The sequence below is a fragment of the Uloborus diversus genome, chromosome 7 (assembly GCF_026930045.1).
Source record: "Uloborus diversus isolate 005 chromosome 7, Udiv.v.3.1, whole genome shotgun sequence".
NCBI lineage: Eukaryota > Metazoa > Arthropoda > Arachnida > Araneae > Uloboridae > Uloborus > Uloborus diversus.
This window is the reverse complement of record NC_072737.1, coordinates 141560234-141584901: the sequence shown is the minus strand read 5'-3', so window position 1 is coordinate 141584901 and position 24668 is coordinate 141560234. Positions and strand designations below refer to the sequence as shown.

The following is a 24668-nucleotide window of genomic DNA, read 5'->3' as shown; positions in this document are numbered from 1 at the left end:
CTTCTCTCCTTTTGAGTTTGTGCATAATTGCTGTTCACCTGATTTTTTTTCCCTTGGGAACTCAGTGAGAGCCAAAAACAGCGGCTGCTGAAGATTTTTTGGGTCGCCACTTTTTTCATTGCTTTAAAATTGTTACAATTTTTTTTTAAATACATCGATAAAAATGAAGATTAGATCTCATAAAACCAAATTCACCGGGAAAAAATTGGGAAAAGAAAAATTTTGGGGACACATTTGGAAAATTCCCTGACATTTTTGACTATGTCATTTTCCATGATAATTCCAAGTTTTCCCGGAGCGTACGAACCCTGAACCGAATAGAATGTTGTGGCAACCCATCTAAAACTTTAGGCAGTAGAAAGAAATGCGTTCCCCTCACTGACTCCATGTAAGAAAATCTTCGCTCTTTTGGCGCATTTTTCGTTGTGAAAAAAAAAACGTTCATTTCTCGATCGCAGTTTTTAAGTGCCAGCGTCGGTTTAGATAAAAATTTACAATTTTTTTCGTGAAATCACAATAAAAACGAAGACTAGATCTCATGGTACTTAATTCCTTGGGAAAAAAAATGGAAAAAAATTTTTGGAGGACAAAATTTGAAAACTCCCTGACTTTTCCCTGACATTTTTGACAGTGTCATTTTCCCTGACAATTCCCGGTTTTCCTGGAATTCCCGGAGCGTACGAACCCTGTTTTAGAAGTGACAAAGGAGAATGAAATAGAAGAGGAAACCGACACCGATGACACACAACCAAAAGTGTTCACATTGATAATTTTGAGCCATTCCTTGCCAATGGCAAATGATCTTTCTGATTTGTAAGTGAAGGGAAAATCCCATCATAGAAGTGATGCGTATGATCATGGATTCCAAAATGCCCTATAAAGAACTACACAGAAAAATAATTAATGACTGCCAAAAGGCTATGATGAGCAGCTTTGTTTTTACAAACAATAAATTAATTCATGTTTTTTGTATGCACGTTGTGCACTTGTACTGGAGCAGTACACATTGAACTTATTATACATTTAGCTATCATTAGAATGAAGTATGTTTTTTACCTATGGAATTGAACACTTATTTTAACACTATTATTAAGTCTTAATTTATGCGGCTTTGGTTTTTGCAGCATTTCCCTGGAACGTAAAACAAGGGTCTACTGCATATATAAAAAGAGTCTGAATAGAAGTTGAACAAATGGAAGTTCACAACAGGGCATGACAACCACCTGATCAAAAAACTATAAATTAATCCAGAGAGCGCATTAAGGGGAGAGACAGTCAACTTTCTAACTTATTTCATAAGTATACCAGTGTCCACAAAATTGAGGTTTATTGGTTTAGTTCTCTCACGACTTTCTTTTGAGCAAATGAAGAGGCTCCATTGCAGCCTTGTAAAAGCTTAATGTGGTAATTTCTTAATAATTTGTGCTTTATTTACGTTGGTTTTTCACTTCAATCATAAATAACGTTATATTGCAAATAATTTTGCTTTGATCATGATTAGCCATCTTAAAATGTTTCAAGTGTTTCCAATTTATTTAACCAATATTAACTTATATCCTCTTTTAAAAGTGTGACACTAAATATTTTCATAGATAACATAGGCATATAGTAAGAGATTTATGTAGCATCACTGAAAAAGAAAACACTCAGGGTTTTCAGTGTAAATAGCAACCCACCTTTAAATCTAGACATTCAACCAAGTCTTTCACATACCCACTCATCTGTTGGTACAGAGAGAAATTTCGAGCTCTTTCAGGAGCTTCCCTTTCCAACTTCTTTATTAGTTCGTTGTTTTCAACTAGCTCTTTTTCACAGTTCAGTTGTTCTTGCACATGAGCTTTGTACAAAGTCTTTAGTGCAGAGAGCCTTAAAAAAGAAATATAGCAAATGTTAGTATAGAAATATTTTATAGTAAATTTTTAGTATATAACTCAGACATCCCAAACTCTTTTGCAGCTTTCTTGCTACTGCTTCAAAAACAGGCATATAAATGTTATTGCTAAATACCCAAGCTTTGCCTTCAATTCACGAGTTTAACCGCACCATGCTGCAGACCCTCGCTGATGAGATAAATTTTCTTTACGTATTAGTTTGTTGACAGTGTCAGCTTCAAAGAGATGACATCTGCCTTCAGCTTGGCTATTTACTAATCCAGACTGATGAGTTCTAATAAGAACGAAACTACAGTCTCTGGATGTGACAACCAGGCTGTCTGATATATTGCATGTAGTTTTTTCTGCCATAGCCCAGGCTTAGGGGAGGTAACTTACTGCTGACAACGGGAACCTTTTAAAATCCCGGAGGCAACATTGGAAGGGATTTTAAAGGCCAAAGACTCAAACAGCTGCTATTTTTTCTTTCATTTACTTATTTTCAAAATTTAATTGAAAAAATAAGTTTAATTTACTTACCTTTCCCACTTGTCTGTTTTTTTTATTCATTCCCTGATATTGATGTATAAGTCACTCAAACATTTTCAGACAATAATCACACTTAAAGTGTGATTACTGCCTAAAATCCATTAAAAAAAAGTTATGAACAAAGCTTAACTTGCATGGGACCTTACAGGAGCTCAGTTCTTGCAATTAGTTTTTTCTAATCAAATTTTAAAAATTTGGCATTATGCAGAGAGGCTCATCAATATTGGGCTCTGGAGCCCACCTGAACATCAGCTCTGAAACTTGTGAATAGTTCTTTTCTTAATGGTGCTTCCTTACAGAAATGCTCACACATATCACATATATGACATAATTCTGACTTTGCCTACAACTGACAGCTTTTTTCTATGACTGGAACTTACAAACTCAAATCAATATTTTTCTCTTTCAGTTAGAATACAGAAATAAGTAGTGCTACTATTAACCATAACTGCTATTACTCCTCCTGCAGATTATGTTTCACATTAATTTTTGACCTTTCATTTTAACATCAAGCATTCATTGTTATCTAATCCTCAGAATCAGACTATTCACTCTAAAATTATTAGGGGGGAAGGATAGACTGACCGACAAACACACTTTTGCCACCTTAAAACCCTGCTTTTCAATTTCGCAACATTGATTTGATCATTTTATTTATTTTTGACTTTTTTTTTGTTTGTTTATCGCGATATTTTTGGGATACATTAAGCTTTCTCTCATGCTTTTTTAGTTGTAAAATTAAGCTAAAAATGGTAGGTTTCAATGACTAAAAAAAAATTGAGATATTACCTTTCTTCGAGACGAGCTTTTATATCACTTGTCGTGAGCACCGTTTCATTCTTCTTAAGTAATGCATCAAGTCTTTGATTAGACATCGGAAATTGGGGTTGGTTTGCATTGGTGTCAAAAGGTTGAATATTTTCAATTCCAATAGGGGGATAGGTAAACACTGGTGTTTCAGTAACAGTTGCACTTTCGGTTGAGCCAACCTGTGGAAAGAATGTAGGAATGTTTAATCATTTTTCTGCTGAAAAAATCTTGTTAGTGAAATTATTTACTGAGTATTTAGTGTAAAAAAAGAAAACATAAATAATTTACTTTTACATATTAGCAAAAAAATGAAAATGAAGATCTGACCATGTACAAAATTTCCTTCAAAACTACTATTACAATCAGGGCTGCGGAGTCTGAAGAAAAATGGTGACTCCGACTCCTGGACTTTGAAACGGCCGACTCTGACTCCTTTATTTATTTATTTATTTTTACAACCCCCTCGTGGGAAGGGGGAAACCCCTAAACAGAGATTGAAATATTAATTCCTTTTTATGGAATTTTTGCGTTGCATTTTATTGTAAACCTAACATGTATTCAAAGTTAGAAATTCAATTTGAAAATCAAATTATCCAACAGTTGCGATTTCTAAAGTGAGATTACTTAAAAATCCCATTAAAAAAAAATTGAATAGGATTAATTTGCTTCACTTTAATGTTTAACAAATCGATGCGATCAAATCCTGTGCTTTCAATTTCTGAAACTGTTACTTGAGAGATTTTTTTTTTTGCTAAATCGAAAAAAAAATTTCTTGAGAGGAGGCGGTCCCCCCCCCCTCCTGGAAGACACCCATCTGGTGGGTAACACCTCAATTTTATTTCAGAGTTTATAAAAATTGAAATATTTTAATTCTAAAAAATTTCCCCAAAAATAAATTTTAAATTTCATCTTAAAATTTTCAACGAAAATATTGCACTATATTGCGGAGAGAGGTCGGGTACATGTACGTCTGAAGCAAATTTTACCCAAAATGCGGTGGTATACAGTTTTCCACAAATAGCTTTTACTATACCTATATTTCTCGGCTAAATTTTTTATTTTAATTTTATTGGCAGCTTTAGAATTACCTTAATAAGAAGATGTTAGGATTAAATACAATCATTCAGTGTTGTAACCAATAAATCATGTACCGATTTTATTTTGAACTTTTTAGGGATAACCAAGCTTTCTAAGATAAAGTCTTTAGATTTAAAAAAAAATTATATTTCATGGAATCTTTTGGATTTGCACTTTTGTGCCAACACTTACTTAGCACTCTTAACACTTAACGCTACTTTTTGCACACTAATGGGAACAAAAGGTAGAGCTTTTTTTTTAAATTTTGTGCATTTTAATTAAATAAATAAAACGCACAGTTTTTTTTTTATTGAGATTGAGTTTTAGGGAATAGGTGGTAAGGTAAAATAAATAGAGTTAGATCGTATAGGTAGCTAGAAGCCACCGAAGGGGGCAATCTTAGCGTAAAACGGTGTATGGCACAAAATGCTGCGTGAGATAGATATGGCAACGGCAACTGGAGATAGATACAGAAAAAATATTTTTTAAAATTAAGTTTGATATCGATAGATATAGATTGATAAAAAAAAGTCCGCAATTTATTTAAACAGCTGCCGAAGGCGGCAATCTTGTCGTAAAAAGGTGAATGGCAAGTAAGCCAAACAGCCACCATAGGCAGCTGTTTGCATTAAAAGTTGAATTGCGGAAAAAGGTGAACCAGCTGTTCGCCTCAGGAAACTAGTAAATAAATACTTAAATACTTGGTTTTTTTTCTTTCATTTCATTTTTCGTTACTCTTTTTTTCTTCAAATTTTTTTCATATTATTTTATTTTAGTAACAAGCTTAAATAGAGTCTAGAACTTGATTTTAAGCTGCAATACTAAATTAATTCATAAACAGTCCACTTCTTATTGCAAAAAACAAATGGATTTAAAGAAAAATTATTCATTATACCTTCTTTTACTTAAACGTTTCACTCACCTGAACAACTCCAACTCCTTTCCGTATTTGTTCTCTTTCCCATCGATCTAATTCTGCTGCGTCTTCATTCTCTAACTCATTCGTAGATCCTGCAGCAATATAAGTATATTATACGTATTTTAAGCTAGAAAAATGACTGTATTTAGATAACATGATAAATTTATTATTGTTAAGTTATTTTTTTCAGTACACTAAAGAAGCTTTCTAAAGAATTTTCAATAAATTCCTAGTTCAACATTTTGTGTTGTCGTTGTTTTATCAAGAAAACATTACAAGTTCTGCCACACATTGAATACTTGAAAAACTTATATTTTTGTTTCAAAATTCTTTTTATTTTGTTCAATTCTGAAAAATTACCTTTTTAAATCCTATTTAGGACAATTACATTATTAGATACAATATAAGATAACTACTAATATATACAATAAACCAGGCATTCACTGAGGGAAGTGGCATTTTAATTCCATAGCATACATAGCACATCTAAAAATATTCTGAGAACAATTGCAGTTACAACATGGATACCAGAGCCTGATTACAGTAGAGAAAAATGGGGCATTTTCCCCAAAGCAACAAAACACTCGTGTACCTAAGGTATAATTTTTAAAAAAAGATTAAATACTTTTAACATGAAAACCAAAAAAAGAATATTTGCCAAAGTAAAAATTTTGTTTGGGGAGGGGTCACACACACAAAAATTAGTGAGTCGTTACATGGAGCAGCTTTAGCTTAAACAATTATTCATTAATGAACAATTTATGTCCCTGTTCTCTTAAACCATGTGAGATTAGTAAATAGTTTTAGTAACAAATATTATATTCATTCAGATTCACATATAACTTTACAACTTTACTAGAGACGTACCAAGTCATACTTTGGCCGAGTAGCTGAGTACCGAGTACTCTGCCTTTCACTACTTGGCCGAGTACCGAGTTTCAATTATGTTTTAAGAAGAACCAACGACACATACGTGATGAATTTTGAACTCATTGGAGTAAGAGTATAGACCTCCATGTCACAATAATAGTTTTTGAAACAAAATTCCAGCTGAAATTTAATTATGCATTATTTAAAAGATTTTGTTTGTGTCAATAAATTTACAAATAAGTTATATTTTAAATTTAAAATAAACAAATAAATAAAAAGGATGATTAATCAAATTGGAATTATATAAAACGAATTATATCAATCTATATATTTCTAGTCCGCCAAAGGTAAATAATTTTAAAAAGCAAATGAAACAAAGTTAAAAGCACAAATGTGCAGGAGCACTGCAGACACATGTTTTTGCATTACAAAGAATGTCTGTTTCAGTGCATAAAATGTGAGCTAATGAATGTTAAAAAATCTGACTTTTGTTGTATGTCTTTAAATCCATAATCTCATACTTTGTGCATTGAAAAAAGCATTCCTTATAATGCCAAAACACGTGTCTGCAGTGTTCCTGCTCATTTGTGCTTTTAACGTTGGTTTATTTTTTTAAGAAAAGGTATTTTTATGCTTTTTATAAATCATTTTGTTTCTGGCAAAAATAATATAAAAATTTCATATTTTTTGTACTTTCCTTTTTTGTCCCATTTTTAATAAATAACTTTCATTAACTTTGGGGTATTAAAATAAAAGATTTACTCCATTGAAACATAACAAACTTCATTATTCTCAAAATTTAAATTTTACTTGTAAAATTGAATTGTAAATGATTGCAGTATATGCTTGCATCTTTTTATTAATTGTAAAATCTGCTTTGAACAATAGCCAATTTTTTACAACTACTCGGCATTGGCCGAGTACCTAATCAAAATTTGGCCGAGTACCAAGTAGTTACCAAGTGCTTGGTATGTCTCTAAACTTTACTGATAATATCAGCTCTTTTGTATGCAAAATATTCATGACAGACTGCTTTAGTTTTCTGCATCTGTTGCATACAAGTTTCTAATATCTAATTTCTGACAAACAATTTTATTTATGCAGGGCAATAGAATTTTCTATGTAATCCCCCTTCTCTCCTCAATAAAGAGTAAACCCTATGCCCATAGAAGTTTACTGAAATAAAGTTTATGGGTCAAATTCTAAGTAACAGCAATTTAGATGAAGGTGGGCCCTAAAATTAATGTTTGTCTTCATTTCCATCCAGCTTTAATCAGGTCCTAAATGATAAGCAACTTTTTATAAAAATAAAATCAAGAGTGAATTACTTTTGTTAATAAGTAGATAGATAAACAATTCTACAAATTGCTGATTGATTTCTAATAGAATAAAATTTGCTTTATCATGAAGCTTTTACTTTCATAAACAATGTGTTTTGTTAAAATCATAGAAATAATCTTACACTTCCTCAAATAACATACCAGCAAGAACTTTTGATACATTCACTGGGAACCCTTTTTTCTTGCAAAATAACAAGCTTATGGATTTTTAAAACTAAAGTGAAATTATACTCATTGCATCAATAATTCATTAATTTTTAAAGAAACATATTACAGTGAAACCTGTGTAAGTTGAGACCACTTGCGGTCAGAGTTGCTATTTTGTCCATTTTTTTGTAAAATGTCCGGGACGCCGGAAGAAACTGGACAAAAATGGACAAAACCGGACGAAATGGACAAAATGAAAAGTAAACTGATTATACATACATAAAATTATTGTTATGGTGTAATAATATTAGGATATCATTCTATTACATTTTTTATTATGAATTAATCATTTAATTAAAATAGAATCATTAGCTTTAGAATTTCATAATTTTTTTTAATTACACAAGGGTGCAGCTAATTTTAGATCATAATTTACTTAAAAGTAATGAAATTTTTTTTTTAAATTTCCAATGGCACATTTAAAGACAGTTGAATATCAAAAGGATAACAACAAAACTATAAATGAAAACGAGCAATCGAATAGTGTTCCCAGATGGATGTCCGAGGGAGAGCAGGACATCTGGACAAATGAGGCATGTCCATTACTTCGTGGCAGGGGCGTAGCTAAGGGGGGGGTTTTGGGGACGAAACCCCCCCCCGAAAAGTTAGTCTCAAAAAAAAAAAGAGAAAAAGAAGAGAAAGAAAAAAAAGAAGAAAAGGGAAAAATTCCAAGCGATTATACATATATATATATATATATATATATATATATATATACTAGCAAAAATACCCGGCGTTGCCTGGGTCAGTAATAATTATTAGAAAAAATCGTTACTTGCTTTTGTTTTCTGTTTTAAGTAAAAGAATTTAAAACACATCTTTTTGACGTGATTAAAAATAGAGTTTCTTCCTTACCCATAAAACTAAAATAGCAATAAGTATAAAAACAAAGTAGTATTGATTTAGAAACGAAAGCACTATATTTAAGCATATACAAATTTAAAAAACATGAAATTAATCTTCTCATGTTTAAAAAGATTAATCTGTTGATACTTTTTTTTTTAACATGGAGTCTAAAACCTTCTCTGTATGGCTAATGAAGTACGAAGTGATTAAAAAAAAGTAGCTGCGCTCGTAATCCCCTTATACTTGCTTTAGTTATTTCGGGAAATTTCAATCATTGTGGCTCTTGGTGCGATTTTACCGAATTTGCGATAGTCGTTTCGAGGTACCTTCGATGATGCTCCCCCATTCTTTCCTTACTTTGTAAAACGATATGATATTAATTTTCGTTACAGAGATATCGTCGCCAGATGCTGAGACATTTTTGGTCACCATAAAATGGCGCTAAACAGTTTCATCCGAAATGTTACCAAAATAAGTAATAAAATTTGGTGATTGTTTGAAATTGTGCAAAAAGGAAAATTAATGGAAGTTTTTGTGCTGTTTATGGATTTGCCTAATTTAGTTGCTGGATTATTTAACACAGTAAAAAAAGTCTTTTGAAAATTCTTTGATTGGCGATATTTTGTTTACATGGTGAAAGCTGAGAAATATTATGACGTAGTCTTCGGCTTCAAAAACAGCAACGTTGAAAAAACTGCCAAATGCATCAGCTACGGAAATCTTTCTGCAAAAATTTTGGCGATCTGCTGGTTGTTTGGATAATGAGTAAGTGTTCAATTAGCATAAATAATAATAAAAACCATTAATTACTTTAAAGTTCCGTTTAAATGGAAAATCATCAGCCAAATCATGTATTATTTGCCAATCTTGTGCAAAAATCTTACTTCAAGATTTGACTTGAGAAAAGCCTTGAACAATCACGAAAAGCAAAGAAAGTCAACAATACAACAATTGTCGCTATCGACAGGGAGTTGAGATGATACACTAAATACTGTATTGAGTTGAGGAAAGCCTTCGAACATGGATCTAAAAAGCTCATAACTCGTTTTTTATTCTACTTAGAAATTTCGAATAGGTGCCATCTTCAGCAGAAAAATCAGAGCTTTCGATGGACATATAATGTAAATATGTGCAAGTATTTATTCATCCCAATATTAGAGAATTTATACAAAAATTGTGTTTTATTGCCCCCCTAAGGGGGTTTTGCCCCCCATAACGGGACGAAAACTACCCTATGTGTTATTCTGATGCATAAGCTATATTATTGTAAAGTTTCATCAAAATCCGTTCAGTAGTTTTTGCGTGAAAGAGTAACAAACATCCATACATCCATCCATACATCCATACATCCATCCATACAGACAAACTTTCGCATATATAATATTAGTAAGATTATATATATATATATATATATATATATGTATATATATATATGTATATATATATATATATATATATATGTTATATATATATATATATATATATATATATATATATATATATATATATATATATATATATATATATATATAAAAGAAGTAACCCCCCCCGAAAGTCGGGTCTAGCTACGCCACTGCTTCGTGGAGATCACACAAAGTGCAGAAAGGGTCAGGAACCAGGTTGATACGACAGAGACGTTTTCGTAGGCAGTCATGGCCAGATAATAAACGAAACATGGCGACAGATTTCATCCTAGGCCAACTAGGGACATTCAGAATCAGCTCAAACCATGGTTTATTGCTGTTGCGATTTTTGAGTTCTTCGTGAAAAGTGTCTTGAAAGATTTTCTTTATTAAGCTTTTGATGTTACTAAATGGAAGCTTAGGGTTGGTTCTCTGAAGAACCGATGCTCCCTTTTTGGCCAAAAAATCGGCCATCTCATTACCTTGGATTCCACAGTGGGCCAGAATCCACTGAAGAACAACTGTCTTATTATTTCTGGCAAGCCGGTTAAGGAGCTTCAAACAATTATCGGTGGTTAAAGTTCGGGAGTGGCTAGGTGTATCGATAGCTTGGAGTGCAGCCTTTGAGTCCGTTAATACAACTGCTTTTGAAAAAGAGTCTAAATGTGGCTGGAGCCGTGACAGGGCCTGGCAAATGGCAGCAATCTCGCCATCGAAAGCTGATCTATGGTTGCCAATGGGGGTGTAAAAGGAAAAAAGTTCACAGTTAACACCAGCACCAGTATTAACACATCCATTCACTTTCGAGCTGTCAGTATATATTCTCAACCATTTCTCTCTGGGGTAACAGGATTCTATTGTTTCGAGAGCAAGAGCTCTTAACACTTCATCATTTGTCTCCGCTTTGTACACATTCTTGATCAAATTAAGGCGAATGGAAACCTTTTTCAGAAATGGGGTTTATGGAGGGAGGAAATTGTTCAGTTTCATATTTTAAATCTAGTTTAGAAGAAATATCAGCTACTCCCTGGAGAAAACCTTTTTGTGATTTTAAGTTTCTCCCGTGGACCAGAGAGTCCTGGTTCTACAGGGACAGACACCCAGGGATTCTAAATATTCTTTTCCATAGGAGAACAGCTCTTTCTTCAAAGATCATCTTTAGAGGTCTATTATCAGTGCTGAGTAACATGCAGTCAATGAGTGTTGTCTTCACTGCTCCGGTAATCCATCGTAGAGCCTGATTTTGAAAAGACTCACACTGTTGAAGGACTTGCTCTGATCCTGTGATCAGCGGCTCACAGCAGTAAGTAAGGATGGGTAGAATATAAGTTTTGTAAGTAAAATTTAGCGTGTCTCTTGAACAACTCCATTTAGAACCCGCTAATATTTTTAGGAGATTAAGTCTTTTTATGGCACATTGGGTGATGTCCTCCACATGGGACCCCCATGTAAGTTTTCTATCAAAACTGACGCCCAGGTATTTAAAGTCTTCAGTCAGTGGTATCTGACACCCTTTGTAGAAAATTTGAGGGTAAAAAGGTTGATGCGTCAATGAAAAAGACTCAACAAAAGTCTTATCAAGATTTACCTTCATATTATTCGAATCTGTCCATCTTTCAAGAACTAACAAAGCCTTTCCTAAAATCCCTTCTATGGTGACTTTGGCTTTGTTCTTAGGGGCTGTAGACCAAATGACAAGGTCATCAGCATAAAGCAGGCATTGCAATCCGTCAATCTTTTTCAATTCACTAATTAAATCATTGATGTATATGTTAAAAAATATACAGCTGGAGACTGCACCCTGCGGTAAGCCGGTCTTAAGAGCTCTGTATCACGACAAGGAATAGTTGTATTGTGCTCTACATAATCGAGTTTTCATAAAACCATCGAACCATCTGAGCATATTGGAACGTATTCCGATGTCAGACAATTTCGCAAGGAGGTTCTCTCTCCAAACAAGGTCATAAGCAGACTTTAGGTCAATGAAGACCGCAGAGAGAATTTGTCTTTTATCCAAAGCATCTTTTATTTTCTGACTAAGCAATGAGACTTGCTGGTTGGTTGACCTAAACTTCCTGAAGCCAGCCTGTTCTTCTTCCAAGATCCCGTTGGTTTCTAAATACCAGTTCAGTCTACACAGGATAATTCTCTCCATGGTATAATGAATGAAATTTAACAATGTGAATATGCTATTAGGCATGATTAGACTATTATATACAATAGTAGAAAATAAACTCAATGGGAAAGTAAAATGAAATTCTTGGAGACATACATACAAAACAAAGATTCATAAACTAAAAATATTTTTTAACTGTTATATTTTTTGAGTTTTTATTGATGTCACCCCATAGTAAAATATTTGTACTTGCATATTTTATGAATATGTTAATGTCATGCAAATTAAGGAAAATTACTACTTTAGTAGTTTTGTGGGTACTCAGAACAGTGTACCTGAAGAGGCTATAATAGACAGGGTATATAGCTTTAAAAGGGCCATTAATCTTCATTGGAGACTAATAAATTGACTAGGGAACAGTCTAGCCAGAGTCTGTTGCTGATCATCAGATTTGTACTGCAAGAACACACTTCATGCCAACATTTCTTCTACTAATATCAAGTAGTTTTCTTCTTTTCTTTAAATATGAATTTTAATGTTTTGAAACTTCAGCCTTTAAAAACTTTTTATTTCTACTTTTTAATTTTATAAATGCACTTATTACAGGCAATGAACGTCCACATCACAGATAAACATCATAAAATTTACAGCTGATGTGCTTGTTTCATAAATGCTATTACATGCATTATAATTTATTTTAACACTCATTTGATTTATTAACACACTTACATAAACTTCAACTGATCTAACTTTTTTTTTTCTTTTCACTTTAAAATATTTTATCATCAATTCTTTATACACAGATTTATGTATGCTATTTTTATAGTAAAATATTACTTGAACAGGAAAAATCTATATAATTATTCATTATTTTAAAACTTCAAATTTTTAACTAAAAACCCTAAGTTTGCTGATGAAGTGGACAAAATGACATTTTGTTCGTGACGGTTTTTTCCAGCGGTTTTTTCCGGGGTGGACAAAATAGGACAACCCAGCTTGCGGTGCACTACTTTAGTGGTCAACTCAAAAAAGGTGGCCAACTTACAAAGGTTGATTTATATGATATTGGCTAATTCCGTGCCTGAAAAAAGCGGTCAACTTCACAGGTTTTACTGTATCTCCAATTCTTAAGATTTCAATGATATTGTAAACAGTTCCAGAATTCAGAGATTAAAAAAATATATGTATGATATATTTTCTGTAAGTTTTCCCCTTTTGAGTTAAAATATTTCTTCTGTAAGAAAAAATTACTAACGGTGTCACATATATCATTAAAAACTTTTATGTGCAAAAAAAAGTCACTAGAAATAAATAATTAAGGGGAGTTCCTAGAAGAAAAAAAAGTGAAGCATGCACTTAAAATATTATTTCAATGAATCTAAAACAAAAAAATATGTAGAGAGTGGCCATATAATTATAATTGGTGCTTACTAAAACTTAACTAAAATAATTCCAAATTTATTAATCACTGAAACTGCTTTTTTAAAATAGAAGAGTCATAAAAATTTTAACGGGAACAAGTAAATTTTCATGGAGCATGTATTTTGTTTCCCCATGCAATTCAGCAGCATGACTCCGAAACTAATGCGAAAACTATAGTCCCAGCTATTATACAAAAGCTGTAATAATTTATCTTTACAAAACCAAACATTTAATTGACTTCAAAATTTTAACAATGATCATTAATTGAAATGTATTTAAGAACCTGACTTACCATCTTGTAATGAAAGAAAAGTTTCCCGAATTTTCTGCCTTTCAACAGCACCAGTATTAACAGTAAAACTTAACCTAGATGGTTCATCGTCATCATCATCATCACTTCTATCATTATCATCTTCCCTGAAACAATAATTAATTTAACAGATACAAAAAAAATTCAATGTTTTTATTAATTGAGAAATATTTATTTATCAATATTTATCCAAACCTGTAAATTAAAATAACACACACTAGATTTCCTTTAATTCCAACTTGATTAAATATCATTTAATTTCAATGTCTTGAACTAATATGGATTTAGTTACCAGGATTGCCATTGTTGTTGCTAATATTCAAAAAATTTAAATTGTGTCTTTGCAAATCTGTGGCAGTTCATACGCCACAGGTGAGATGCCTGTATATGACAGCTGATGGATGCCCTTTTGAACTATTTTCTTGAGAATGTACCAATAATATTTCTGTTCATAAAATGTTTTCTGAAGTACTTCCTCTTATTCTTGTGTAAGTTCTTTTGATGTGCCAGCAGCAAACTACCAGCACCATCTAACTTATCACAGCTTACATTACGAACATACATTCTAAATTGAATACTGCTCATAAAACTGCATTTTATCACACCCTACAGTTTAGCCCACTTTTTCAAATTTCACCCTGTGTGTATACGTGTTTGTGAATTTTATTTTCTTCCTTTTTTTAAGGATAAACATTTATTTTCATAAAAAACTGAAAAATTTTATTTGAGGCAAACATGAATTCTGAATCAAACCAAAATTTTAAATTCATCAATGAGTTCACATCATCGGACTGAAAGCAATTTCCATTCATGGATCACATATTGTGAAATGTGCAAGGAAATCAGAATAAATTAATAAGGTAAAGTCATAAAAAATCAATGGTAACATACCCACAAAAATGAGAAACATGAAAATGCTTTAACTATTTCATTATGCTTCAAACAATTTAATGTGTTTTTTCAACAATTTGTAATCATCTAATTAGAAAATATGGGGGATTTTAAAGAACTCATGTTACCTAACTAGCCTTGATTTACCATCTTCACTCTTTTCAGGATCTTCAACTGGAATAAAGTCTCCCATCTCTCGAGCCATCTGTCTATGTTTCTTCATAGCATAAATTGTTGCAGCATCTGGGATAACTCCACCTGAATTTTACCATAGGATATTCAACATGAGCAAAAATAATACTATATGATAAAAACAAACATCTCTCACAGCATTAAGCATCCGTATATATATAATAGCCAATTCACTGATCAAGTAACGCTGACGTTGCCGAAAATGAAACTCGAGCCATAGCATGATAATTTGATAATATTTTTTGGTAATGTTTAACAAGCAGGGAAATGCTTTATTTTGACAAGGCTGAACTGGATCCGGTATCTTAACTGTTTTACTGATAATAGTATGCAAGACAGGTGCAAAAATTGGGGGGTCATATGATACACATATAGTTGAATTGTAAGCTGTAGTGTAGATCGTGGAAAAGCGTTTAGGCACCATGCCATACATTTTGGGTGGTACATGTGACTACACCGGAAGCAGGAAGTGCCATATCGGGATACGGTGTTTTTGGATGAAATGATACAGTACAGCATATTGTTAATTTTAAAGATGGTCATTTAAAAGCCATTTTTTACTTATTGCTGTACAGAAAAAATGGGTCTGGAAAGGCCCAGAATTTTTGTTTATAGAATTATTTAGCGGTCTTTTTCAGTGATTTTTAAATGTACGGCATTATCATATTTTCTTTTCTTATTATTTAAAATTTCATTTTTTTAATGCTGATATATAATATCAATTTGTGCAAGTAATTTTTCACCCCTTTATTAGGCAATAATAGCCAATTTATGGGAAATTTGAGCTTAAAAAATTAATAAGAAAAAAAATAAATTCAAATTTTAAAAAAATAAAACCCCAGTTGCACACCCCCGGGGTTCGAAGTAATTTTGTACAAAATTTCAAGGCTGTAGGTGCTATGGGGTCTCCTGGACCCACGTCCGCCACAGACTTCCCTCCAGAATTTCTTTGAAACCTTACTTTTATTTACGATAAAGAGATAAGCACTCCATTTCATAGTATTACTCACTTTGAAATATTCCATAGTTTTGTCAGAATATATGTTGTACACATTGTGCGTGCATTAATGCATAAATACTTTTTTCTTTGTGTTTTGACCTTAACTTGCTGTTGTGTTTTTTTGTGCGCTACTAGAAAAATAATGGATCAAGGTTCTACCCTAAAGCAATTCATGCAAAATCATAGAGATTGTATAATATTAGTTGGCAGCAAATTTGGAAATAGTGTGAAATATATGCAATATTTCCCCAATTTTTGGAACTAGTTTTGAAATCTTTTGACTTTTTTGTATCATAAGCTACTTTTTATTTTCTTTGAAACTTCATAAAATAATAAACATATAATTACTTTGCAACACATTTTTAAATGGGTGGCTTTTTTCCTTTTCTTCATCTGAATCAACCTCCATATCTTCAGCATCCTTTCCAGCTAAAATATTCCAAGGCTCCTAAAATAAAAATCCAAATGTATTTTAATGTTTGTGACTTTTTCAACTCAATGAATAAAAGAAGAAAAATTTGGACATATCAGCCTTCATTAATTTTCAAAGAACACCACCATTTAAAAAAACATAGCAACAAATGCATAAAAATAACCAGTCAAAAAAATATGGAAAAATTAATCAATTGCAATACAACTTAAAACTAAATTATTTAGTTAGAACAAAACTCACCCAAGAATATTTTATCAAATTCAAAAGAAAGAAATCATATTATCGACTCTTAAAACAGATGAATCAAGACTCATACTCAGAAAACAAAATGTTGTAGTTTGACTTTTTGAACTACATTTCATTTTGAATATGAAATGCAGAAGATTTTTATCCTGCGGAAGAATGAGTTAAAAAAAGGAAAATTTCTGCAAAATGCGAACGGATTGGCTAATCGGCAAATGGATATTTTGGTTCGCTACATCGTTGCCTCAGAGCAACCGTAAGGCATCTAATCCCAGAAATAACATTAAGATTCCCTATTGTTGTTCTGAAGTGATGATACATATGCTGAGGTGTGCATATAGAACCATGCCAAAATAAAATTAACCTAAATTTAGGGCTCGACGGATGGCATTTTTTGGCCGATGGGCCGATGCCGATTGTTGGCCGATTGTTCAAAGATGGCCGATTGTTTTCCTCCAAATGGCCGATTGCCGATGGCCGATGTCGTTGGCAAAAAAAAAAAAAATCTAACAGAAATAAATTGATAAGATTGTCAGGGATTTAAAGGATCATTGATTCATTTCACTTTACTTCCTTTCTACGAATAAGGAATTGTAATCACAAAAAAAAGGGATAAAATCAGATTTCGACCTAAGTTTTTATTTTACGATCACCCAATTTAAACTTCACAAGTTTTTTCGGCACATCTGTACATGCATATGTACCTAAGAACATATAGATGACCGAAATATCTATTTTGAACGCCTCCATAGTTAATTATCGCAAAGTCTCTTGTGATGGCTTCATGCGCGTAAACTTGCGTCACTCAAAAACGTTATGAAATAGTAAGTTGAAAACTCATACGTACGTAGTATCATCTAAAAGTTCGAGGACAAGTTGTTTAAAACCTTACCCTGAATAGTTCACATTACCGAAGTACATCTATCTACAAATTACTCACCTTGAACGACTATGCACTTCTGCCAACGTTGATGTGACAAAGAAATAACATAACGTTTCGTCGGACTTAGCTCCGTGTGACTTTTACCTGTTCCCAGCAAAAAGAAAAGCATTTGCATGGACACCGCTGTCTTCCGTCAGGAGAAGATAAAGCTGCATCACAGAAGGTAGCGAAAAATGGCTTCCAGGAGTGTTTCCAAGAGTTATATGAAAACTGGCAGAAGTATATAGTCTCTCAAGGTGCCCTTTTGAAGGTGGATGCGCTTAGGTAATGTGAACTATTTTGGGTAAGATTTTATACAGCTTGTCCCCCGAACTTTTGGATCGTACTACGTACAATCTGTATAGTTTGTAGTTATGCTTCTCCTTTTTTGACTGCTGTATGATGGAAGAGAAAGAACAACAGCAAAAAAAAAATAAATAAATAAATAAATAAATAAATAAATAAAATAAAAATAAAGGAAGAAAAACAAAGAGACTGTTATTATTAAGAGACAGGCGGTGTTAATAACCAATTGTTTCTTTTTTTAAATTGAACAAATAACTAAGATTTCAGTAATATTGTAATAATGTATGGATTTAGGTACACTAAACATCGTTAAAAAACATTAAATTATGTTGTTTCATCATTCAAAAAAAAAATTAAGAATAAAACTATAAAACCGTCAACAAATTACGCAATTAAAGTGGAAAGATTGCACGTAGACATTTTTTAATCATCAAATTAAACAAAAAAGGGAACAGATAAATTACAATATTAAATTATAATAGGAATATTTTTATACTTATTTAAAATTTATGAAAGGAAAAGTTTGCATTTTTCATAAAAGCTATAACCGTGACATAAATTTTGCGAAAAAAAGAAATAGCCACGAAAAGAGCGAGGTTCTTAAAACGCAGCCACAATAAACAAACTCAATATTTACATCAAGTTAATAACTGAGTACATATACTACCTGATCTGATGTTTTCACACGTAATATTGAACAATTTGATTGTTTAATCTTTTATGAAGCACTACAAACAAATTCAAATTAAATTTTGAAATTTAACAATTTTCTGAAATTTAAAAAATTGCATAATAGAAAATCCTAAGAAACTTTTCTATAACATATAAAAATATGATGAAAACGAAAATAACTTATTCATTTATTTTATATATATATATATATATATATATATATGTATATATATATATATATATATATATATATATATATATAGTTACTCACAACAACAAAAAAAATCGATCGCTATTAATGATGCAAAAAAGATGGCGCATTACGAAATATAGGTGAAACAAGTATAAGAAATACGCAAGATGATATTTCTTGACCAAAATAAATAATCGCTAAATATTTAAGAAGTGCTTGGAACGACGAGGGTGTGTTAGGGGGGGGGGTCACCCTCTGATTTTGGAGTGACTCACAACTTTAAACTTCGGCCTCACTTTTTTAGTACAGAACCGCTACCACCAACGCCTCGGAAGAGTTTCTGAATTTACTTCAGCACTTTCGAAGAAAAAATTCAAAAGTCCCTTTGGTTTCCGAATTGTTTCCATTCAAAACGTCTTTAATCAATTTCTGACAACAATAGATAAAGCTTGAAAAAAAAAATCTCTAATTTTAGGAATGGTGTTAGTTTTGAACAACTCAGAAGTACAACTAGAGTTTAATTTCAGAAACTGTTCGATTTGGAGGAAGGGCACGCAAGTGTTCTTGGAAATACAAAAAATAATCGTAAAAAATAGAGTTCAAAATAATCATAAACATTGAGCCAGGAAAACCCTTTTATAACTTGCACCCGAGTTTGTTTTGACGTGCAGTGGCGGATTTAAAATATAGCAAATGTTGCAATTGCGCGAGAGGCCCCATAACCATAGGGGAACCGTAGGAGTTACAAAAATGCTTATGATAAATGTTTTACAACTTCTGTGCTAGAGAAATAGGGCCCCAAAAAATTGTATTTCGACGGGCCTCAAACTTGTAGCTCCGCCGAAGCAATACAGAAAAGACTGCATTACTGTGATTCATATTACAAATAGTCGAGTCCCGACTTACGCGAGGAATGCGTTCCAAGACTCCTCGCGTAAGTCGAAATTTCGCGTTGTGAAAAAATATATGTATACAATTTTTTAAGAAGCATATCAAATTCTTTTAGACACTTATAAACACCCCTAAAACTGCTTTGTAGCATTCCTCAACTGTACGGTACAGTTTCTTGCATAAAGAACTGAACTTATACTGTATTTAAAAAATAAAAAACTGTTATTCAACTTGAAATACGTAAGATACACAAAATGAATGATCAATGGGAGGGAAAGACATAAAATAAAACATAGTACGCACAGTATTTAGTAATAATAAAATGTTGTACTATAACAGTACTCTAACAGTAGATACAGTAACAATATGAGTTAAAAAATAAAGATAATGATGATTTATGCTTCATTATCAGATCGTTGTTCAGATCTAAAAAATTTTTAAATACGGTTGCTTTGCCTTTTCTTTTATAACGTTTCAATTTGTAGCAACACAGGCCCTCTTCCTCATTTCTCTAATCCACAGTACAAGATCAGCTTCCATTTTAATAACATTTACTTTGCTAAACTGCTCTGCAAGCTTCGATATTGAAACTAAGTTCTGAACTTTTACGGATATCTTTTTGCTTTGAATTTTAATTGTATGCGTATGGAAGATTCACTCATACTTATTGTCGCGTTACCGTCGACGTTTTGTAGTTGTTCAAGCATATCGAGAATCTTAGCTTTTTTTTTATCAGAAACTTTCTTTTTCTTCCCATCTTCACGAACTTTAGATGAAGATACCATTATATTTCATCAACTTTAATATGTAAAATGAAAAAAATAAATAAATAAATAAATGAAAGATGCTGAATGGTTATTGGATACACTAACGCGACACGTAGACTCGTTTGATATGGGAACTTTCGCTGTCAGTGATGCTTAAAGGAATGTAATAACATTCACAAAATCAATATTTAGTTGCTAATATAAAGCTGATACTTCCTTCCAAAAAATTCGTGTTGTCGACAAAAAATTCGCGTTAACTCTAAAATTTGTTACTCATGAAAAAATTCGCGTTGTAGCCATTTCGCGTAAGTCGAATCGCATTGTAGCAGGAGTCGACTGTATCGAAAAATTAAAAATTACTGTCGTTTCAACTGGAATCTAACAAAATGAAACAAAACCGGTTTTGCCATCTCATATTTGTTTCCATGGTCTCCGATTCGGCAATATATCACCGAATGATCGTCAGTCTGAGACGCTTATATTAGTTTAGCATTGAAATAAGTAATTAATAGCCACAAAAAATGAGTAAATAGGCTTTTTAGAACACCCGATCGAAAACAAAAAGTGAAGTTCACAACTGGAACGTACGCACACCCCACATGCGAAAATTTAGCCTTCTACAGTTTAACATTTTTGAGTTATGAGAGATACGTACATCCAGCCGCAAGAAAAACGCAACAATTAACTTATTTAATACCTGAATGCTGTATGAAAAACTCTTTCAGGAGTGACTAAAATAGAAATTTATACTGAAATTTAAGTAAACAATTTTATATGAAAACAATAACTTCCGTTACTTTGTATTAAAAATTAAAACAACAAAGGTCCTTTTTTTTTCAAAAACATCGGCCAATTCCATCGGCTTTTCGATGTTTTTTAAGGCCGATGGGCCGATGTTTCCTGCAAGTTAGCATCGGCCGCCGATGCCGATGGCTAAATTGTTGAACCATCGCGCCGATGCATCGGTCGAGTCCTACCTAAATTCTAAAACAACTAGCCAGAATTCTGAAATTAAGTTCCCATACAGTATTCCTTTTTCTGAATTCTTACTATATTCTAACAATTAAAAAGGGCAAAATTTATGGAAGGAAATAATCCTATTACTTAGTTTATTGAAATGAATTATCTCGCAATTGGTCCCTTGTCGAATTTCTAACTTTTACTATATTAAAATTTAAATTCATAAATAATGATTGCTTTAGTCTTATTCTTAAGCTGTTTTTTCTAATGATTAATTCCAAATCAAAAGTTTAGAGTGTATAGGTTTAATTAAAAAGTGTTACAACAATCAACGCGGCCAGTTATTAAGGAATATTATATTATACAGATCCATTGGAGAGTGGATAACTAGCTCCATAATGCCATATAACATTAGGAAAATCTTTTTCCCCAGGGTTGCAGCGTCAGAATCAGATCGATTTTTGGGTAAAAGAGTAGGGGTCGGGAGTTGAAAGTTTAACCCTTTCATGCATGGTGGTCACAAAAAAGGACACCAATTTTTTTTTTCTTTTAATTATCTTTAAAACCACAAAGATTGCTACAGAGGTAGTATTTTATTCTCCTTAATGATCAAGGATGGTAGCATTATAAAAATGGCTTTTTCTGATACCTTAAACTCATCTTCAAATCTCCCCAATTTTTGAACTCAAAAATGGGAATTTTTGTGAAATTTAAATATTTTTAATTTGCACTGATGCAGTCTACTATTTTTCTTTATTTTCCCAGGTTCAATTACATTATTTTAAAATATTTAAATTAATTTTTGAGTGGATAAACATGATTTTTTCCTGCCCTAGTTCTAAGTGGACAATGTCAACCAATGGAGATACCACCCAATGCAAATCAATTAATTGTAAAATCTAAAGATGATCAATTTCACCCACTCATTGCGTTTTTTCCCTGTATTTCAAAAATTGTAATGACCCTCGCCAGAAACGGTTGAATGTTCCAAGGCTTCGAGTTGCTCATTTTCCCCTAAATACCACAACTCTGCCAGTTTCTGGAGTCAGGGTTGGAGCCCGACTGATTTGGGGGTAAAGGAGTGGAAGGCTCTAAAATTAAAATTCCTGGAGTCTGAGTTCATCATTCTCCACCCTTCTTCCCAGCCCTGCTTTCCCCCTTCAATATGGAATGTTCCTAAGAAAAGAGAAACATTTTTTTTAAGTTCCTAAAATGCTCACTTTAGAACTACTTTCAGCTTTATTTTCATTTCTCCCTTTAGATTTTACATCTGTAGGGCCTTCTTGGAATCTTGATGCCACTTGCAGGGACTCTTCTTTTTTCTTCCTTTCCCTTTCTCTCTGTTTTGCCAATCGACGGCTGTAATTTGATTTTTTAAGCTTGAAAACTTCAGTATCTAAAGAAAAGAAATTGTGTAAGAATTATAAATGTCAACTCAACCATAGAAATAAGACAAGAGTACATTAGTAGAAAAATTATTTTAAAACAGATAGATAACCTGATTTTTTTACTCCTGCCACTGTATTAGTAGAACAGCTGTTAAATAAAAGTATATCCAACACCAAACCTTGCATGGAGGGAAAATTATACTTTCACCATTATATTCTTTAAATCAGGGTTGGCCGGATTGGACCCAATTGGGTTGGACCCAATGGGTTTTTTTGAAAAAACCCATTTAAAAAAACCCATTATTTAGCCCACTTTTGGGTTTTTTTAAATTTTTTGAGAAGTTTTTTAAAAAAGTAATTAATTTAAAAACTTTTACAATTTAAACTTCTATTTTATTTGTTCTTCACCACAGACAATGGACATAAAAAATGAATTTTGAACTTTAATAGTATTTCTTAACTCTTAACGGCATTAAAAATACTTTAAAGATTTAAAAAATATATATTTAACTTTTATCTTTAACTGGTCAATAAATAACTCAAATTATCTTGACTTAGTCCTGTCACGTCTGGTTTTCTCAATATTTGTAGATTGTACAGAGGAAACTACTCTAGCTAAAAGGTTTTCATGTGAATTATTTTCTGCAACCCGACACGTCACAAATTTCGAATTAACAAGTTATTTTTTTTTAGAAATTAACAGGTTTTACAAATGGTCGAACAGAAAACAGAATAGGATGTACAGTATTTTCATTATCTTACAAAAAAATTTAATATTTTTTAATCTGTACACAGAAATAGAAAAACAGACAACATAAAATTCAAAGAAATGTCTTGATTAAGCTGGAATTCAGTAAATAGGGATTTAAACTACTTGAGGTTCTACAGTAGTTTTGTATAAAAAATGAAATACAATAGAGTAAAATGCAAAAAAAAAAAAAATAGTAGTAATTAAAAACGAACAATAGATTTTATCACTCAAGAAGCAATTTTGCCTTAACTGTTGGTAATCATGGAAACTAAAAAATCTGAAACTTCACCATTCTTGGGTTTCGTCGTCTTTCATACTCTTCTTCAGAAAACGCTGAATTTTAACTAGTTTTCCAGCTTTTTTTACCCCAAGACAATTTTTGTGCTTTGTTCATATACTTACGCTACAATATGCTACAAGTACCCTACATTTTCCCTAAAAAAAGACAAAAAAACCCACATTTCTTTTAAAAAACCCAGCTTTAGTTGGGTTTTTTTAAAAAAACCCAAAAAACCCTGGGTTCATGGGCTTTTTTAAAAAAACCAGGGTTTTGGCCAACCCTGCTTTAAATAGTTTTCAACAAGTTAACCCTTCAAAATATTTAATTAGATTACAAACAATATTTATTCGGGAGGGGGGGGGGAATCGATGGTGCAAACAGCCCCATAGAAATTTTTAATGGGAAGGGATAATTTGAGAGAGTTGTTTGGGGTTTTTCTGGGGAAGAAGGTATTTGTAGCATTTGAGGGGTCTGCCATCTCCTTTGAGAAGGATGGGTATAAGGGTGAACCAAAAAAATATTTTTTTGATAAGCAACTTCTAATAGCAAAAAAAGTTATATTTTGGTCTAATAAACATGGGAAACGAAATTGAAAAATTAATATTTATGTCTTTATATCGTGCACAAGTTTCAAAGCAAAAAATGATCTAAAGTTAACTCTTGATAACTTGAAGTCTGAAGTTTCGCGATGATAACATTATTCTATTTCTGAAATACATTTACACTAAAAAGAATGAAATAACAGATTTTTTTTTTAAAAAATAATAAGCACTTTTGATAATGCACTTATAATGACAAAATGACTTTTCTGAGCCAGAAAGGAGAGTTAAATTATTCGTCTAGTTTTCAAGTATTCTAAGAAAATGACACCACAGACGAAGAAAAGTGCGGCTCAAGTCATTTCAAAGCAAACTTCCTTATTGAGAAAAATAAATGCATGCTTCAACACTCAAATTTATGTTGGAAGCTAGTTAATGATATGAAAGTCTCTGCATGGCTTGAATTGCTATTCTTTTCTTGTGATGTCATTTTCTTGTAA

At 32.2% G+C, this 24668-nt stretch overlaps 1 protein-coding gene across 1 annotated transcript in view; it reads right to left on the bottom strand.

The window, feature by feature from the left end:
* The window catches only part of LOC129225535 (PAX3- and PAX7-binding protein 1-like), a 58536-nt gene that overhangs the window by 32874 nt on the left and 994 nt on the right, over positions 1–24668 (bottom strand). The window contains exons 2-8 of the mRNA XM_054859973.1: positions 22431–22606; positions 16172–16271; positions 14760–14889; positions 13723–13847; positions 5230–5318; positions 3210–3409; positions 1677–1866 (exon numbers count right to left, since the gene is read on the bottom strand). Coding sequence (XP_054715948.1) covers positions 1677–1866; positions 3210–3409; positions 5230–5318; positions 13723–13847; positions 14760–14889; positions 16172–16271; positions 22431–22606 — 1010 coding nt within the window. The remainder of the gene's footprint in view (positions 1–1676; positions 1867–3209; positions 3410–5229; positions 5319–13722; positions 13848–14759; positions 14890–16171; positions 16272–22430; positions 22607–24668) is intronic.